This window comes from Paracoccidioides lutzii (genome assembly GCF_000150705.2).
Source record: "Paracoccidioides lutzii Pb01 unplaced genomic scaffold supercont2.1, whole genome shotgun sequence".
NCBI lineage: Eukaryota > Fungi > Ascomycota > Eurotiomycetes > Onygenales > Ajellomycetaceae > Paracoccidioides > Paracoccidioides lutzii.
Window position 1 is genome coordinate 1,708,624 of NW_015440947.1, and position 17,906 is coordinate 1,726,529.

Genomic DNA, 17,906 nt, shown 5'->3' on the forward strand with positions numbered 1-17,906 from the left:
CCATTCCAGCTGCAAGTTTGGAAACATGGAGCTCCATTTCAGCAACTTTGGCTTCTTCTCGTTTCAACTTATCAGACAAACGCCGCATTTCCAACTCTTTTTTCTTCGCGTAGGACTTCGCGACAGATCTATATTCAATGAGTTTTTTAATCTCGCGATCAGTCCTAGCTCTATAACTGTCGAATTCAGACTTCCAGTATATTCCCGATTGTGAACGGGGTTCGTTAAGGTTTGTCGTTGAGTCATCTTCGTCTTCGTCTTCCTCGTCATGTTCTGTTTTACCCGATTGGAAGACCTCCTTAACCCGCGTGGGATCTTTTCGAATAACAATATCGAAGAGCTCGTCATTTTCATTCAGTTTCTTTTCGTTACTTAATTTCTGTCCCCGAGCTTCTATGAGCGATTGAGTGAGTTTACTTCGATTTCTTCCATTTCCTACATGTTGTTTACATGTCCATTGTCCGCTGATATTGCCGTTATAGGCCGTGGATTCGAAAGGGGACCTTTTTCGTTCATTATCCACCACCCCTTCACCAAATGACACTGTCTTCCGTCGCGTAGAGGCGGTTCCTGGCGTGAGAAGAATGCTCTTTGTGGGCGATGCCATAGGTTGTGTAAGTTCATCCGGCTGAGGGAGTGATGGCTGCATATCTATTGGGGAAGGCTTTTCTTGTTTTGGTGGTACATGTATATCGATGCTCTTGCGATGAATGGCAGGTTTCAATGTTTTTATGGGAACAGTAAGTTCATCGTCGGTTGCATCGGGGCCTGGGGTGCCTACAAAGGCGCTTTTAAAAGCTCGAAAGGCAAAGACAGGGGCTGGGGTTTCGGGGGCATCCTGGACTTTAGAATCTTCTAATGAGAGTAGAGAAGATAATTAGCAGGTAGTAATTAACAACTAGAGACATAAACATTCCCCCCTTTAATAGGAGACGGTATAGAAGCGGTGTGATAGCGCAGCATACCTGTAAAGCCCGTGTATTCACCGCGTCCTGAACCAGACAGCCACCCCAACATATTTGCTAAATAGTTAGCTGAATGTCGCTTGAAACAAGGTAAAATCAAGCTTAAAATCAAAATATCAGGAGCCCATTTTGGTGCGATATCCTTTTCAATGGCACGGAGATAGGCATGGCCGGCAGTGACTTGTACTATTCAAGAGATGTTGAAGTGGTTTGTTTACTCCGACGTCACCTAACGCCAGCTTGCGCGTCAAGCGCGGAAAATGCCACACCGTTTGCTGTTTGGGTCTAGCGTAGAAAACTAATTCACCAGCCACAGTTATCAGCCACAGCGACTTTATCTGGACTGGACAACTATGCTGTATGTGCTGTAGTATGAGATTGCAATTAAGTGAAAATTGCAAGGCTTATGTGCCAGTTGTTATTCAAAGGCCATCCTGAACACCCTGCTGATTCTTTTCACCTGGTACATGGTACATACATTTTGGTTGGCCGGTTATGCAACGGAAAAATGTTGTTCCAGCAGATCGCCTTCCTAGCGACACATCGCAAGATGTATCAGACGATGTACCTGCGCTCGCCTTCATATTTCTGCGACAACATCATCTTCATCTTAATCCTACAATTTATTCCCTATCTTAACCATGTCTAGGTAGAGGGCTGCAGCTTCGGCTGCATCTTAGTTGCTTACTTTTACCGGGTAGCAACAGGCATCACGATCACCTTCTAATGCACGCTACGTTCATATATAAAGCCCGCCATGCCTCACAAACATAAGAAAAGCAATGTCCACAAGAACGGCGCTCTAAAAGTAGAGCAAAAGGATATTCTTTCTGATACCCCCGGTGCCCTCCCTGCCACTAATTACAAAGAAATTCATAAGAATGAGGCAGATGCCTTGCGCTCAATCTACTCAACGGACTTTGACGATGTAGAAGTTCGAGAAGCAGCTTGGCATGTAAGTACGGTACTGCATATGTGTTTGGTTTTACGACTATACATAGATATACGTGAATGATGTACTCATGTTCTGGTAACTAGCAAGCGTCTGAAGTATCCTTCAAATTATGTCTAAGGGCGTCCTCCGACCCGGATGTGCGAGTTGATTTGTTCGTTTCGTTACCTGCCACATATCCAAAAACAGTCCCGAACTTGGCCATCAAAGGCCTCGATGACCTGCGGAAGGGAGCCAAATCTAGGATCATGGATGTTATTGAGACGAAACCGAAGACTCTCCTTGGGTCGGAAATGATTTACGAACTTGCATTATCAATCCAGAATATTCTTGAAGATGTCGCATTGTCTCAAGCCGAGGACAAAGATATTCCAAGTCTAGAAGAGGAACGTATAGTCCAAGAAGCCGCAGCAATCCAGCAGGCCGAGGAACGAAAGAAAGAAGAGCTGAGGAAGCAGGAACAAGCCGCTGCGGAAGAAGAAAAAGCTTTACAAATACTACTCGAGAGCAAAATCAAGCAGAAGCAAAGAGCCAAAGAACAATTTTCGCGGCGGAGAAGTAAGGGAATGCTTGAGGGAGTTGAATCACTTAGCCCATCTGAGGATAGTTCTGGTGCCGTCTCGTTCGAACCTCCGTTGGTAATGAACGACTCCAATGGACGACTCATTAACTTCCGGTCGGTGGTCGGGAAGATGCTGATTGGAAGCTCCCCGCACAAGGAGACATTTACGGTGCGGCCCCGAGCTTCTGGCGATGGATTTCGTGCCCCATTGCTCGTCCTCAAGGAGTTATTTCTTCGTGAGAAGGACGCAGGCCACCGTGACCTTCGTCAAGAAATAAGGTCTTGCGAAGAGAAGCTCGAAATCCTAAAACGACTTAGACATCCGAACCTAGTTGATTTTATTGGGTTTAAGATATATCGTTCCCTCGATACAGAGGCTTCCCATGAGAGCACCTGGCATATATACACCCTTTTCGAGTATGCCAACAAAGGGTCGCTCTCAGAGCTCCTTGATATTGTCGGGAGCGTGGCTGATAACACTACCAGGGCCTGGATGATCCAATTACTTGAGGCGGTAGAGTTCTATCATCGACATGGAATCGTCCACGGCAATGTTCACAGTGGAAGAGTGCTATTATTCAGAAACCGGAGCAGCAGCACCGTAGTCAAGCTCCTGAGTGGCGTAGAGGAATCTCTGCCAGTCCCATCTGGAGCGAAACGAACCCTTGCTTCCTCGCAATCTCCGTTCTGGATACCACCAGAACTCACACAGGAAGGTTCGAGTCCGAGCACCAAAACTGATGTGTGGGATTTGGGAATAGTTTTTCTCCAGATGAGTTTTGGCAAGGACGTGATGCAGCGGTATACATCTGCAAATGCACTGATGAACGCGATAGACCTTTCCACTCCTTTAGAGGAAATTCTCAGGGAGATTTTCAAACCTGACCCCAAAAAACGCCCAACCGCGTTTCAGATCAAACCTTTCGAATTCTTTCGAAGTGATGCCCCGTTCGTGGACGTGTCTGTAGCATCTAATTCACAGCCTTTACAACGGCAGACCAGGCTTGATTCTCATGGGGTCTTGCCTTCGTTTTCTCGGTATGGACAGGATTTTGATGAAGCCGGGCGTTTGGGCAAGGGAGGCTTCGGTCAAGTGGTGAAGGCACGCAATAAGCTTGATGGAGGATTTTACGCGATCAAGAAGATATCTTCCAAATCTGGAATTGCCCTGAAGCACACGTTATCCGAAATTATGTTGCTCTCCAGGCTCAATCATCCATATGTTGTCCGTTATTTCACTGCCTGGCTCGAGCGAGACTATAGTACTGCTGATGAGGAGGCGGTATCGTCTACCGAGGAAAATTCGCATCACTCTGGGGAACGGCGTGGAGTTTTGGATATAGCACAAGCGGACTTGACTTTATAAGCTCAAAAGGATATCCTGAGATCGAGTTCGGATATGATAGCGATGAACAGGCTGATGCTGAAGCGGATTCGGAGCAATTCGGGAACCAAAGGCAACAAAGCTCATCGAAAGCAGATGAGGGACAAAACATCGAACGGCGGACGTCCGGATCATCGTTTCAACAAGTTACCACTACTCTTTATATTCAGATGGAATACTGTGAGAAGCACGTAAGTCCCCCACCGCTAATTGGAGAATAATGAAAGCAACGATCTAACCCCGTTTTACTAGACACTTCGCGATTTAATCAGGAACGGATTACATGACGATATTGAGTCCTCTTGGAGATTATTTCGGCAGATCTTGGATGGGCTAAGCCATATCCATAGTCATGGTATAATTCACAGGGATCTAAAGCCAGATAATATATTTATTGATATTGCGAATAATCCCCGTATCGGCGACTTCGGTCTGGCTACAACCGGTCAATTCACAACAGCATTTAGGTCATCCAACACCACAGATATCGGAGGCGAGTATACCCGGAGTATTGGAACCACGTATTATGTCGCTCCAGAAATGAAATCTGTGTCAGTTGACCATTACAATGAGAAGGTTGACGTAAGTGGTTTTTTCGAGTCGGTGTTGTACCCTTCAATTATACCTAAATGGAGTCATTCGATGCTGATATGAGTAGATGTACTCTTTTGGTATAATATTCTTCGAAATGTGCCATCCTCTCAAGACGGCCATGGAGCGTGATCACACCTTAAAAGCAGTTAGGGAAAAGGTCCACACTCTTCCAGCAACTTTTGAGTTGCCTGAGAAGGCTGTACAAGGTGAAATAATTGAATCCCTGTTGAGCCATCGTCCAAGTGAACGACCGACAGCAGCAGAGCTTCTCCAGAGTGGGAAAATTCCTCTGCAAGTTGAAGAAGAAATGTTTCGAAAAGCCATTATGGGAATTTTGTCAGACCCTAACTCTCCGGACTACAAGAAAATCCTATCAGCCATTTTCTCCCAACGCCCCAGAAAATTTGAAGATATCGCATGGGATATGGATTCTCGTAGGACACCACCAGTCTCTGAGGTATTGCTTCATAGCTTGGTTAAGGAAAAATTGACATCGATATTTCGTAAGCACGGGGCGGTGGAGACGACGAGGAGTTTGTTATTTCCACGCTCTGAGCACTACCCTTCCGGTGTTGTTCGCCTTTTGGATCCTGCAGGGAACCTAGTTCAACTGCCATACGATCTTACTCTTCCAAACGCACGTTCCATTTCTAGATTAGACTCGTCCATTGAGAAGACTTTCACTTTTGGAACGGTCTACCGCGAGTCCATACACGGAGGGGCGCCTCGTTGCCACCAAGAAGTCGACTTTGACATGATATCTCACAACACGCTAGATTTGACGTTAAAGGAGGCAGAGGTCATGAAAGTCATGGACGAAATTCTGAATGAGTTTCCGTCTCTGCGGTCTGTGCCAATGTGTTTTCACATCAATCACTCGGATCTCTTGGACGCGATTATGGCATTCTGTCGAATCAGTCCTCAGCAAAAACCAGTCGTGAAGGAAATTCTTAGCAAGTTGAACGTTGGACCATACACAATGCAGAAGATTCGCAGTGAACTTCGCTCTCCAACTGTCGGAATCGCCTCTACGTCTATTGATGATCTTTCCCGGTTCGACTTTCGAGGTTTGTGACCATATGCCAACCATTAATTAGATGAATGACTTTCTTGCTGATGCCTTTGAAATAGATAGTCCAGATAAAGCCTTAAAACGACTTCTTGCAATTATGGAGGGAACGGAGTATGCAGACCGTCTCGCTCCCATATTCGCTCGCTTAAACGCGGTGGTATCGTATTTAAAAGGGTTTCACGTTAAGAGAAAGATCTACGTGAACCCCCTGAGTAGCCTTAACGACAAATTTTTCCGGGGGAGTATTCTCTTCCAGTGTGTTTCTGACACAAAGAGGCGAGATGTATTTGCAGCCGGGGGAAGATATGACAGTCTCATTCAAGAATTCCACCCTAAAGTTCTGTATGGTACCCAGCGTCATGCCGTGGGATTCAACCTTGGATGGGAAAAGTTATGTCTGTCAATGTCAAACCATTTGAAAGGGTCAAATAAAGCTTTCCTCAAACACGCAGAGGCAGAGATTAGTGGAATTTGGCGGTCGAGACGGGTAAGTTGGTCTGTTTAGTTTAAATTTTTTTTTGTGGTCTTTCTCGGATTCTTGACTTTGTTAATTCTGACTGGAATAATAACTAGTGTGATGTCCTTGTTGCTAGCTTCGACGCAACGGTCCTTCGCACCGTTGGTGTTGGAGTCATTCAAGAACTTTGGGCACATGGGATTAGTGCTGAACTTTCCGTCGACACCTCCTCTCTGGAAGAAATCCTCTCACGGTACAGAAATGACAGTCACAGCTGGGTCGTGATCGTCAAGCAGGACAGCATGGAGAGAGGTTTGAAGGTTAAAAATATCAGCACTAAAGAAGAGTTTGAAGTGAGAAGCTCTGAGTTGGCGGGATGGCTTCGAGGCGAAATCGGTGCGCGTAATCAGCGCGAGCATCAAACGGGCACTGGAAAACCGCTAAAGCATCTGAACCACCAAGAGTGCAGCTTTTCGACCAGAGAAAAAGATCCAGATGTAAGGATTTTGACAGCGTTGCACCGGAATAAGAAAACAAATAGGCGAAACATCATTGAAACTGGTAAACATATTCTATCCCCTTCCGTTGCTTGATTGACGTCTGACAGTATTTCTAGCCATTCGTGAATCTCGTAACGTGATGGACAGAGCGCTCGAAGGGCCTATTGCGGCAATTGATACCCGAGACGAAGTTTTGGAGGTCCTACGGCATACGCGCCTTTCAGACGCTGATAGCTGGCGTGCTGTTATTCAGAACGGGCCGTTGACGGAGAGGAAATATATGGCCCAGCTCCATGAATTGCTTAATGACCTCGCTAACGAACGGCGAGATCCTCAAGATGGGAAAGAGAATTATCGGAATGCGTTCATTTACAACTATCGTACTGGTAGTTGTATCTACTATGATCTCTCACGCAGTAATGAGAAATGAGCCAGATGAAAGATAAATACATGAATATGAACTTGCATGTATGGGTTTCATGATACCAATATTATTTGATTTTTTTCTGGACCATAAGAAATACTATTGTACAAGTAAGGATTTGCAAAAGTCTAACCTGCAAAATTAATATATCAGTCGCTATCGTCATCACTATCATAAGCTACCAATGGACCACTGGAAGCTGGAGCAGATGGTTTGGTCGTAAAACTCCCCCCCGTAAACCCATTTAATGCACTTAGAGTTGACCCAGACAATATACCACCTCCGCCTCCACTTCCCTCGGACTGCTGCGGTTTCACTGCTGGGGCATTTCCGATCAAACGAGTCTCCGCTGGAGCTTCAAGTTGCTGCGTCTCGCCAGCTTGCTCCAGCAGTCTCGTATGTGCATACCAAACCTCATCAGGCGGCTCATAGCCACTAAGTCCAAAGCTCCCCTGAATCTTCTTCCGCTTCTTAGCCTCAGGATCCCTCCCTTCCAACTCCGCTACAAATTCCGCAGGTAAGGCCTTCCTCACCGCCTCCGCAGCCTGCTCCTCAATGCGCTGCGCATCCCTCTTCTGCGCCAACGGATTGGGATCAACCGTCGCCCACCGCACATTCAGCACCTCATTATGATCCAGACTCTGGTGCGCCATCGCCTCCTTAGCAAATTGAGAATTCGCCTCGTTTGTATACGTCACAAACGCCACCCCTCGAGAATTCAGCACCCGAATCCGCTCCATCTGCCCCCACTCCGCGAAGTGCCTCGCAACAACTTCCTCAATGTCATCCGTAACGTGTATGCGGCCGACATACAGCGTTCTGTTCTGCCGCATGAAGCTGCCAATGCCGCCCATGTCATCTCTGTAATCGCTGTGTTTGTCGCGTCCAAAGCAGTCGACGTTGGGGTTAAACAGGTCATGCAGGCCTGGCAGGCGATGTAGAAATTCACACTCATGACCCTTGGGACATAACCCCCGCGCGAAGAAGAGACAAAAGTATGAGCCGGCGACTTTATCGGCGCGTGTATATCCGCTGTCACGGGCGATGTTGCAGCGCGAGGGCGCATGGTGTTTTGCGAGGTATTTGTCCTCCCGATCGCCACCGGACCATTTGTTATACCAGATGTTGAAGATTGTGCCTGTTTGGGGAGGAGGTTCGGATTTTACTGTGGCTGGATCGACTTGTGGACGAGCTGGCCTTCGTTTTCGGCGGATTATCTTTTTTGTTTTCTTTTCGGGGTCTGCTTGGTCTGTGGTGGTAGCTGAAAGAGAGGTGTCTGCGGCATTGGAGAGGGAGAGTTCAGTGGAGGGAGCAGAAACTTCTCCTCCTTGTGTCGCTGTGTCCGGTGAGGGGGAGGCGGAGGCGGAGGGAGCTGTAGGACTTTGTATGGAAACTACTTCTGCCATGGCTGGAAGGGAGCTGGTGTGTTCCTTGATGAAGTTGTTGACGATGCTCTTGGTCGTAAAGAGCTGGAAGAGATAAAATATAGATTACGTAATCACAGTTACCCTGTTCTACCAGCGGGCGGAAGTCAAAACTAGGGAGAAGCGATATCAATGTACTGCTTACATTTTAGTTGTGCTGGAGAACTTCCTTTTCTCAAGATCCATCTTCTTCTAAAAATATATCATTATTTTCGTTTCTTTAGGAGTTCTTTTACACCCAAGAGGGGGTGACCAGCCTCCAAAATGGTGAACATCACGGAGAAAATTAAAGAGTGAGAGACATTGAAAATCTCCCCTCAATCTCTGAGCTCTATGGTCATATCTAAGTGGCGGTGTTTGTATTGTATAGGATCGAGGAGGAAATGCGCAGGACGCAGAGTGAGTACTTTTCTCTATCTAGAGACAAACTCAGAAGATTCTACGATGCTAACTCTTTTTGAACAGAGAATAAGGCGACGGGTTCGTGAAAGATTTCCACTTAATTAATTACCTCTCAGTTTGAACAGTGTTAATACCAAAGTTGCTTTCTAGAGTATCATCTAGGTCTGCTCAAAGGGTATGTTTCGCATACAGGAGGCTATATCTCATCCTCAGTTCATTTTGCTTGGGGGCGCTGTTCAATTTGATCCTGTGAAGCCCTCCCTAGGGATAAAATTCCCCGTTTACACCTTTTGCCCCAGACAACAAGAATCAAGTCTATTACCTCAAGGCAGCCTGAAATGAGATGTGTCTTATCGTAAAATCCTATAGAGGCGGCTTATCTGCGTTCTATCCATACGACAGGCTACAAAAACCACAGGGGTATATCGTCCATAACGTGTAGACTAACCCTCACAAAAACGCTAGAAAACTCGCACGATTGCGAGCACAACTTCTCGAGCCCACCGCCGGAGCTGGATCTGGTGGTGGCTCAGGATTTGATGTGAGCAAAAGTGGCGATGCACGAATATCACTCGTGGGATTCCCATCAGTGGGCAAGTCAACCCTTTTATCAAAGATTACCAAGACAAAAAGCGAGGTTGCAGCGTACTCTTTCACCACGCTCACTGCGATCCCTGGAGTTTTGGAGTATGGGGGTGCTGAAATTCAAATTCTCGATTTGCCGGGTATTATTGAGGGTGCTGCGGAAGGGAAGGGGAGGGGAAGGCAGGTTATATCTGCGGCTAAGGTATGAGTGTATCCGGCTTCTTTTCTTCTAGTTCCTTGTTATTCCTATGTGGGTCGTCTAACAAATCTCAACTTTTAGACTAGCGATCTAATCATGATGATACTTGATGCTACAAAACGCGCTGAGCAACGGGCTCTCCTGGAAGCTGAATTAGAGGCTGTTGGTATTCGGTTGAATAGAGACCCTCCGTAAGCTGTTCATTAAACTGGTGCTCCTAGTTTACATTTTTCAAAGATATGCTGATGTGTGGGATATCTATCTTTTTGACAGCAATATCTACTTAAAAGTGAAAAAGGCAGGTGGAATGAAAATCACATTCCAGTCGCCGCCTAAGAAGCTTGATGAGAAGATGCTCTACAACATTCTACGAGACTACAAGATTTTGAACTGTGAAGTTTTAGTCCGAGATGAGAATGGTTCGTTCGTCCTGAAATGCAGGTTTCTCTTCTCCTAATTCTTGAGACTTGGGAGAACTGACCATATGATATTTTTTTACGTCTCTTAGCCACGGTTGATGATTTCATCGATGTGATTATGAAAGACCATAGGAAATATATTAAATGGTAAGTATTCATTTGCATCCTTTTTCACTACGGCCTGTACATCTCGTTCTTCTAACCCACCTGCCCCCCCCCAAAGTCTCTACGTCTACAACAAAATAGACAGCATCAGTGTCGATTTCCTCGACAAGCTCGCACGGGAGCCTAATACGTGCGTCATGAGCTGCGAACTAGACCTGGGCATTCGAGACGTCGTTGATCGGTGCTGGAAGGAACTGCAGTTGATGCGGGTATACACCAAACGGTAAGTTACCCCCTATACATACACGTTGCTTGCCTGGTCGCCTTTAAGCGATGAAATAAGATGGACAATGTTAATGAACATGAACAGGAAGGGAGTCGACCCTGATTTTTCCGAGGCGCTAATTGTCCGAAACAACGCTACGATTGAGGACGTATGTGACCGGATCCATCGGACGCTGAAGGATAATTTTAAGTATGCGTTGGTTTGGGGCGCCAGTGCGCGACATGTGCCGCAGCGGGTGGGGTTGGGGCATGTAGTTGCGGATGAGGATGTGGTGTCGATAGCGACGAAGTGAGGATCAGTCAAAATTATGGTTACCTGTCTGAAGCGGTTTCGGGTTCATAGATGCTGCAGCCACAAATAACCATTGGATGAATTGGCTGGTTAACTTGACCGTCAAGGCAAAATAAATATTGACATCCATATTGTGTTCATGTACGGTACTTCGTAACTCTTCTCCATATCACCATAGACAAAGATTCCTCAATTCGCTTGAGGTTGAGGTTCAGCTGGACAGCGAATCCTCCGCATCGGGCCGATTAGGGCTTCTGATTAGGGCTGGGTCGACCCCGCCCGCCGAGAATAGAGACATTCGCCGTCTATTATTAACATCAGCATCAACATCGGCCAGACAGACAGACAGACAGCAGACGTAAAAGATCAGCAGGATGTCAAGAGGAAGATCAGTTGGAGATTTCTTCTTCTAGATGCAGTGGAAAGATATATCTTACCTACCCCTGAATCCAACGATCAGATAGCCCCCGTTGACGTCGAAGCTTCTCGAAGCTTCCGCTGAATTGAGTTGTCAGCCCATGTCATGATGCAACCAAATTCCTGGCCCGGCTGAAGAACAGAAAAGAACAAATCAGACGAGTTTTCCTCGGTGGAGACAATCCCTTGGAAGAAAACAACAGGATTCGCCAGTATATTCGACAGCAAAGCCCCGAACCCAGAGACATGCTTGGACAGTCCCCTTTGGGGTATTTTGTCTTTCTTGAATAACAACATTATTCCACGCAGAAACCCAACCACTTGTGTGACTAACATCAAAGGCATCATCAAATCACCTATTTTACACCACACCTTCACAGCGCAACGATAGTATATACAGTGCACACAACACCCATTTGTTTATACATTGTCTACGCACGGTCGTAGCTGTGTCAGTCCTATCCCCTCTATGCTTTCCACCTTTCTTCCCTCTAACTTCGTATAGACTCAGCGCTGGACGGCCCATAATATAGGCCTATATGACACTCCTCTTGCTCTCATCTTCCCGCCACTCAGGAGACAGCCAATCATATATACGAATATAAACAAACCTGCCTGCCTGCCCACACCGTCAATCAGTCTTTTCACAGTCCTCCCTTTCGACCAGTCGTCTTGCATTCTCCCGTCTCTCGTTCCGGGCTCTTCCACTCGGTCGATACCCCGCCTCACCTCCTGTATAAAAACCGATACTCACCCCACCCACAACCTCACTCGTCATCAGTTATTATAGCTCAACATGGTTGTAGAGACGAGACTATACGACTCGTTGAGCATTTCGCCAACGGCTACTCAGGATGAGATTAAGAAGGCCTACAAGTAAGCGTTTCTTTCTTACAAGCATTTTAATGCCTTCATCCGTTTTAGCTGTTCCTTCTATACGTCATGCTTGATAATTCGGTGATCATTGCTGCTGACTCTCAAGCACAACAACTACAGGAAAGCGGCACTGAAATTCCACCCAGATAAAAATAAGAATAACCCAGCAGCCGGGGAGAAGTTTAAAGGTAATACATTCAACACCCAAGCTCCAGCGAGAAGAGGCTTCTAAGAGAAACCACCAAAAAAAGTAAAAAGAAAGAAGGACAACATAAAGATGGCTGACAATTATAAAATCAAAGAGGTATCCCAAGCATACGAAGTCCTTTCGGACCCCGAAAAACGAAAAGTCTACGACCAATATGGCCTTGAATTCCTACTGCGCGGGGGAACAGCAGAGCCCCATCCCGGAGCCGGCGGTGGCGGACCAGGCGGCATGCCCTTCGGCGGGATGCCCGGCGGCTTCCAGGCCTTTGGAGGTATGCCGGGTGGCGCACAAACATTCCACTTCTCCACCAGCGGCGGACCAGGTGGTTTCAGATTCAGCAACCCAAACGATATCTTTTCGAACTTTGCCAGATCTGGCGGGGCGGGGATGGACGACGACGACCTGTTTTCGTTCCTGGGTGGTCTAGGTGGTGGTGCGAGGGGTGGTGGTGCTGGTGGAGGGGCGAGACGGAACGCGGCTCCGAATGGGGCGCATCGCAGGCCGCCGACGCCGGAGGTTACGACTGTGGAGAAGCCGTTGCCGCTCACATTGGAGGAGTTGTTTAAGGGTGTGCATAAGCGGATGAAGATTAAGAGGAAGACGTTTGATGAGGTGACGGGAAAGAGACACGTCGAGGATAAGATTTTGGAGTTTGATGTTAAGCCTGGGTTGAAAGCGGGGAGTAAGATTAAGTATGCGGGTGTCGGGGATCAGGAGGAGGGGGGGACTCAGGATCTACATTTCATCATTACTGAGGTGAGTTTCCCCATACAATACAACCATACCCACACCCATACCCATAAGCCCCCACACAACTAGTCCTGTCAATTACGATATTTCCTATCTGCGGCCCCTCACACTATTCTATTTATTTACTAACTCCTCAACCCACCCGATCAGAAAGAACACCCAACCTTCAGTCGTGACGGAGACGATCTCACCACAGTCATCGAAATCCCTCTAAAAGAAGCTCTGACTGGTTGGAGCCGCACCGTCACCACCATCGACGGCAAGCAACTCCGTGTATCAGGATCGGGGCCCACATCGCCAGGTTTCGAAGAGCGCTTTCCATCACTAGGCATGCCCAAGTCGAAATTTGCCGGGCAACGCGGGGATATGATCGTCAAAGTTAAGGTTAAGTTCCCGACGATGTTGACGGCGGCGCAGAAGTCGAAGTTGAAGGAGATCTTGTAATAAGGTGTTGAGGTGGGAGGAGAGGCCGATTGAATTGGATCCGGACTTAGTCATTGTCCCGTTTTCCGTTTTTGTGCCCTCTATTTTTATTTTGAGGACTCCTCGTCCTCGAGTGTGAATCATGAAATTGGGGATATCTGTTTATGTTTTGGTGATAAAGAATTGACGTACGCATACGATGTGACGAGCGTGGTGGGATACGCTTTGATTCTTTCCTTCCCCTCTCCATTCTTATTGATCTTTTCGTCTGTTTTGCTTTCTTGATTTACCCTTTTTTTTTTTTTTTTTTAATTTAATTTAATTTTTTCCTTTGTCAACTGCTAATGGCATAGAGTTCCGCATTAACTACGGGTATGGGATATTGTTATTTATTTTCGCATGCGAATAAGCATGTTAACTTACGCTTCTCCCCTCACGCCTCTTTTGCTACCTGTTCCTCTTTTCCTCCTGTTCCTCATCTTCTCTCAATTGTTGCTTTTAAAACAAAAACTTATACGAGTATAAGTGACTTCATATCCCTCCTTTGGTTCGATTCGATGTACCTTTTTATTTTTATTTTTATTTTTTTTTTTTCGTTCTCCCTCACTCCCCTTTGCTTTTCTTTCCCCGTGGAAGGGCACGAAAGATCGTTTTCATGTTGGAACAAATTATTCATTCATTCATTTATTTATTTATTTATTTATTTATTTATTTATTTATTTATTTATTGTTAAAAAAAAAAGCCCAAAAGAAAAAGAAAAAGCTTTTAGCTTAGTTACCACTTGAATTAACTAGTTAACAATTATATACATTTAATAAGATAATAGGGATGCTGCATTGTACACCTGAACTCGCCTGGCGTAGTTATTAATAGATGCTGACTGGCGCCATTCCTAATCGGGCCCGCAGCCTCAACCTCACTTCTCCAGCTCCAACCTGAACATTGAACAAGAAACGGACAGCATTTTAACACAATCCCCCCAAGTCCTCAAAGATGAAAAAAAGAATAACATTCCTTCATGAGGCTGAAGGGAAATTTGACCCGGAGCAAATAACCGTGAACAATGACTCGATAACTGTCCGGTCACTACACGGTCCCCGGGAGGACAGAACTACATTCAGCTTCAATGAGCTCCCACAGGAAGTAAGTTAAGCGTTCTCCACATACCAATTGCAGATGTCTATAAGTAAAAGAATTGTTGATACATTTTTGTGTCCTATCTCGTTACTAATAAATTGAGTAATTCGTTTTCTACTACAGCTTTGGCAAGTCCTAAAACGATGCCACGAGCTACATATTCGTTGGGCATCGGACCATGTTTACGACGCCCTACCACCATTTACAAGCAGAGTATCACCAGGGCTGCACGTCTTCTACTCGCCAATCTCCCAGGATCTCCCTTCGTATGTGTTGATTTCTTGATCATACTTGAACCATTACTGTATCCAGTTCTATGAAGCCGTGCTTATACTCTGAAAAGAAGTCCAATCAGTTCACTCCTATGTCCATTACTACGCAAGATGTTTGACGATGGCCTGAAATGCGAACTCCCAGAGGTAAAAGGGACATTGCTCCTCAACTACACCAACCCAGAAGGAAAACCAACGGCAGTTTCCTGATTAATTGTGGAAAAGCAGACGTCATTCATACCGCCGCCAGTCTTAGCTGTGAGATCCTCCTCAACTCCGTCTCTCCAATTCCACCAACTGCTCCCGTCCCTTAACGAGCTTGTGACGTATATCCAGGAGAAGCTCTGCCCGGCGTATGGTGATCGCAACGAAGATACATATGCCAACTGCCAATCGCATGCAAACTCCCTGCTTTCCGTGGATTCATTGGATATCGACTATCAAAGTTCCACGCATAGCTTTTCAGTGGCGGCATATTGGTCCAAAACTTCCCAGAAAGGTGGATGGTCGGAGACAATACATAAACACAAGAAAAGCACGGGCAGAATAGAGGTAGGGATATTAGCGATGAAAAATGCAAGAGAGCCACATGAGCTCTCCGTGGGAGGTTTCCTGGCTGTCGTTGGCGAGGATACGAAATTAAGTACGCATTTTATCGTCTCAGCCACCACTCCACCCGCGTCCCCCTTTTCTACCCCTCTTACTGACATATATTATGATACACATAAATAGATCCCACCCTCTTTCCCTTCCCATCGCGCCACCACCCCCTCCCCCTCTCCTCAAAATACACAATCACCTTCCCAAAGCCAACAGGCCTCCACCCAACCCTCCACCTGTCCCTCCCCCGGTCATCCCTAACATCCCTACCCGAGCGTCTCCCCCCCTCGGCTGAATGCTCGCTGTATACCTACCTAACGCTCCCCTCCCCCCTCTTCGCCGATAAATACCAACTATCTACCAAAGACCCGCTCTTCCTACACTCACACAACCTCGTCTCCCTCCACGCCATCGCCGGTGAAACAGACCTCGAAGCCCCAGACTGGTTAACGAAGCGTTGGGGATCTAGTTTACTGCTCGAACTGGCCACGCCGAAAGGCAACGACAAGAGAAACACAAACGACAAGGATACCTGGCAAATCTCCATCCCCTTACACCTCCGCTACCTCCCCACCTCCCCCAGCGGGTACCGAAACATCAGCATGCCCTGGCCCGTCGTCTTCTGGGCATGTGCGAACGAAGGTATGAAAATGGGGCTTAACCCCTTTGACAGAGTGAGGCTGGGCTGGGATGACCTCTTCGCGCCCAACACGCTGTATTACCATTTCCACCCTGACCCGTCTGCGCAGGGGAGCGTTGCGGGCGCAGGTGCGGGTTCGATGGTTGAGAAGATTACGGTGCCAGTGTTGAAGATTCGAGGTGCTGGGGATGTGTGGGGGATTGAGATAGGGACATTGGTTGTGGTGTTTCTTGGGTTTTTGTGGGTGGTGGGGAAGTTGGGGGCTGTTGCGTGGGGGAGGGAACGTGGTTCGAGGGGAGGGAGGGAGAAGAGGGAGTGAGTTTCATTGGGAAAGAATAGGATGAGATGTTATCTTGGTGGATTCGAGGGCAGAGTTAGTCGTGTATCGGTTGAAGAGTGGCAAGTTAAAAAAGGATGTGTGTATGTATATACATTTTCTTCGAGAGATTTATCCTTCTTTCCCCCCCCCCCAATTAAATTGTCTCCTGCTCGACCAAGCAGCCATCATCTATAGATGTATATTATGAACAAACACTCGCTCTCCTCTCGATACACAAATTTTTAAAAGAGAAATTGTTAAAACTGAATAGGGCGCATTCTCCTATCTTTACACGTTACAGATAATACATGGACTTTGATTACTCCATCTCAACCCACACAGAACAAAAGTTGCAATAAAAACCTCAGCCCCTACGAACCCGAGGGTAAAAAAGTTTGTCTCAATCAGACATCTCATTGTACACATACATATCAAGTGCGTACCCGCCAACTCATATCATCGCTGGCTGAAAAGGTATCAGTACCTGCTCGTTAGAAAGTAGAGGACAGAATGAACCCGTAGTAAGATACATCTGTTTGAAAACAACCCTGCCAACACCAGTCATCCCTCCACTTCTGTTGTTTCATCCGTCATACACAAAGGCAATAAATGTTTGAAACAAAAAATGAGGGGGAAAAGAATCAAAAGCCAACAAACACCACCGGCAATTATCCTTCTTTTTTTTACTCCTTTGTGCATAAAATTAAAAATGAAAGCCGATGCTTTGGCAACCCACATATTCTTGGGATCCCAAGCAAAAAAAACGACAAGAAAAACACACTGCAAACCCACCAACAGGGCAACAAACCAGCCACAAAGCCAGAGAACAAATGGCATGTACATGAAATTAGGAAAGTCATGTATAGCAAGGACAGACAAGTACAAAGAACCCCCTGGAGCTAAGGAGGATGCTCCAAAATGGGAAGATGTAAACATGTGAAGACATGATGTATTTCTGTTCACAGGGCAAGCGTCGATATATGCAAAGGAGAAAAAAGTAAAAGAAAACAGATACCAAACATAAAAACATTCAAGGGCACTAGGGGGGCTTAGAATAAAAACTCTTAAAGTGATATGAGCAGATTCGAGCAGCAAACACTTAAAAGTGAAAAAGGAAGCAGGACAAATTAGACAGGAAAAAAGTGACAGATGGCATTATTTCATCAGCATGAGGCAAAAATGGGACACACACACATAGAAGGGGCATTCATATTAAACAAGACAGGGACATGTTAAAGGGGTAAGTTTGGTGGTAAGGTAATAGGGAAAGGACGAAGAACGTGTATAGAGTACGGCACGAAAACAAAAATTAACATAACCCAGAACCATGGATATCAAGCGTGTCATAATTCAGAGAGAAATTATGCAAGAAAAGGCAGCTCCGCTAAACGTGAAAAGAAAGTAAACCAACCAAGAGTATCAAAACCAGACGCTTGCAAATTATGAATTACCGTGGGTGTAAGAATCCAGCTTGCTAAAGCAAGGAGTATCGGAAGTAAGGGGGGCACAAAATAACAGAAGACCAGCAACAGATTTGACGGGAAATGAAAGCTTTGGGACAAAATCATCTTGACAAGGTGCTGACGGAAGGGTGGTTTTGAATCATCTGGTATCGAGTCCCAAAAATCTCCGGGTCCCCCAC

General features: G+C 46.3%; 6 protein-coding genes across 6 annotated transcripts in view; 4 read left to right on the plus strand and 2 right to left on the minus strand.

The window, feature by feature from the left end:
- Positions 1-1,549, minus strand: part of PAAG_11112 (hypothetical protein) — a gene marked incomplete at both ends in the record, with an annotated part of 3,015 nt that extends 1,466 nt beyond the window's left edge. The window contains 3 exons of the mRNA XM_015846816.1: positions 47-855; positions 966-1,151; positions 1,444-1,549. Coding sequence (XP_015703620.1) covers positions 47-855; positions 966-1,151; positions 1,444-1,549 — 1,101 coding nt within the window. The remainder of the gene's footprint in view (positions 1-46; positions 856-965; positions 1,152-1,443) is intronic.
- Positions 1,550-1,722: 173 nt separating this feature from the next.
- Positions 1,723-6,916, plus strand: PAAG_00475 (serine/threonine-protein kinase gcn2; the record flags this gene model as incomplete). The annotated part of the gene is made up of 8 exons (XM_015844031.1): positions 1,723-1,920; positions 2,004-3,804; positions 3,855-4,054; positions 4,116-4,445; positions 4,522-5,524; positions 5,589-6,016; positions 6,103-6,547; positions 6,603-6,916. The coding sequence occupies 8 exons, from the start codon at positions 1,723-1,725 to the stop codon at positions 6,914-6,916; spliced, it is 4,719 nt and encodes a 1,572-aa protein (XP_015700366.1).
- A 143-nt stretch (positions 6,917-7,059) lies between these two features.
- On the minus strand, positions 7,060-8,316 carry PAAG_00476 (pre-mRNA-splicing factor cwc2; the record flags this gene model as incomplete). Its single annotated transcript, XM_002797891.2, has 1 exon — positions 7,060-8,316. One exon carries the CDS (start codon positions 8,314-8,316, stop codon positions 7,060-7,062), a length of 1,257 nt encoding a protein of 418 aa, XP_002797937.1.
- A 763-nt stretch (positions 8,317-9,079) lies between these two features.
- PAAG_00477 (GTP-binding protein) lies at positions 9,080-10,622 on the plus strand (the record flags this gene model as incomplete). The annotated part of the gene is made up of 7 exons (XM_002797892.2): positions 9,080-9,156; positions 9,202-9,523; positions 9,602-9,711; positions 9,794-9,939; positions 10,029-10,086; positions 10,163-10,327; positions 10,415-10,622. 7 exons carry the CDS (start codon positions 9,080-9,082, stop codon positions 10,620-10,622), a joined length of 1,086 nt encoding a protein of 361 aa, XP_002797938.1.
- Positions 10,623-11,834: 1,212 nt separating this feature from the next.
- PAAG_00478 (DnaJ domain protein Psi) lies at positions 11,835-13,316 on the plus strand (the record flags this gene model as incomplete). The annotated part of the gene is made up of 4 exons (XM_002797893.1): positions 11,835-11,914; positions 12,035-12,102; positions 12,217-12,878; positions 13,023-13,316. 4 exons carry the CDS (start codon positions 11,835-11,837, stop codon positions 13,314-13,316), a joined length of 1,104 nt encoding a protein of 367 aa, XP_002797939.1.
- Positions 13,317-14,289: 973 nt separating this feature from the next.
- PAAG_00479 (hypothetical protein) lies at positions 14,290-16,264 on the plus strand (the record flags this gene model as incomplete). The annotated part of the gene is made up of 5 exons (XM_015844032.1): positions 14,290-14,439; positions 14,557-14,699; positions 14,789-14,852; positions 14,934-15,348; positions 15,438-16,264. The coding sequence occupies 5 exons, from the start codon at positions 14,290-14,292 to the stop codon at positions 16,262-16,264; spliced, it is 1,599 nt and encodes a 532-aa protein (XP_015700367.1).
- Between the last annotated feature and the right edge of the window lie 1,642 nt (positions 16,265-17,906).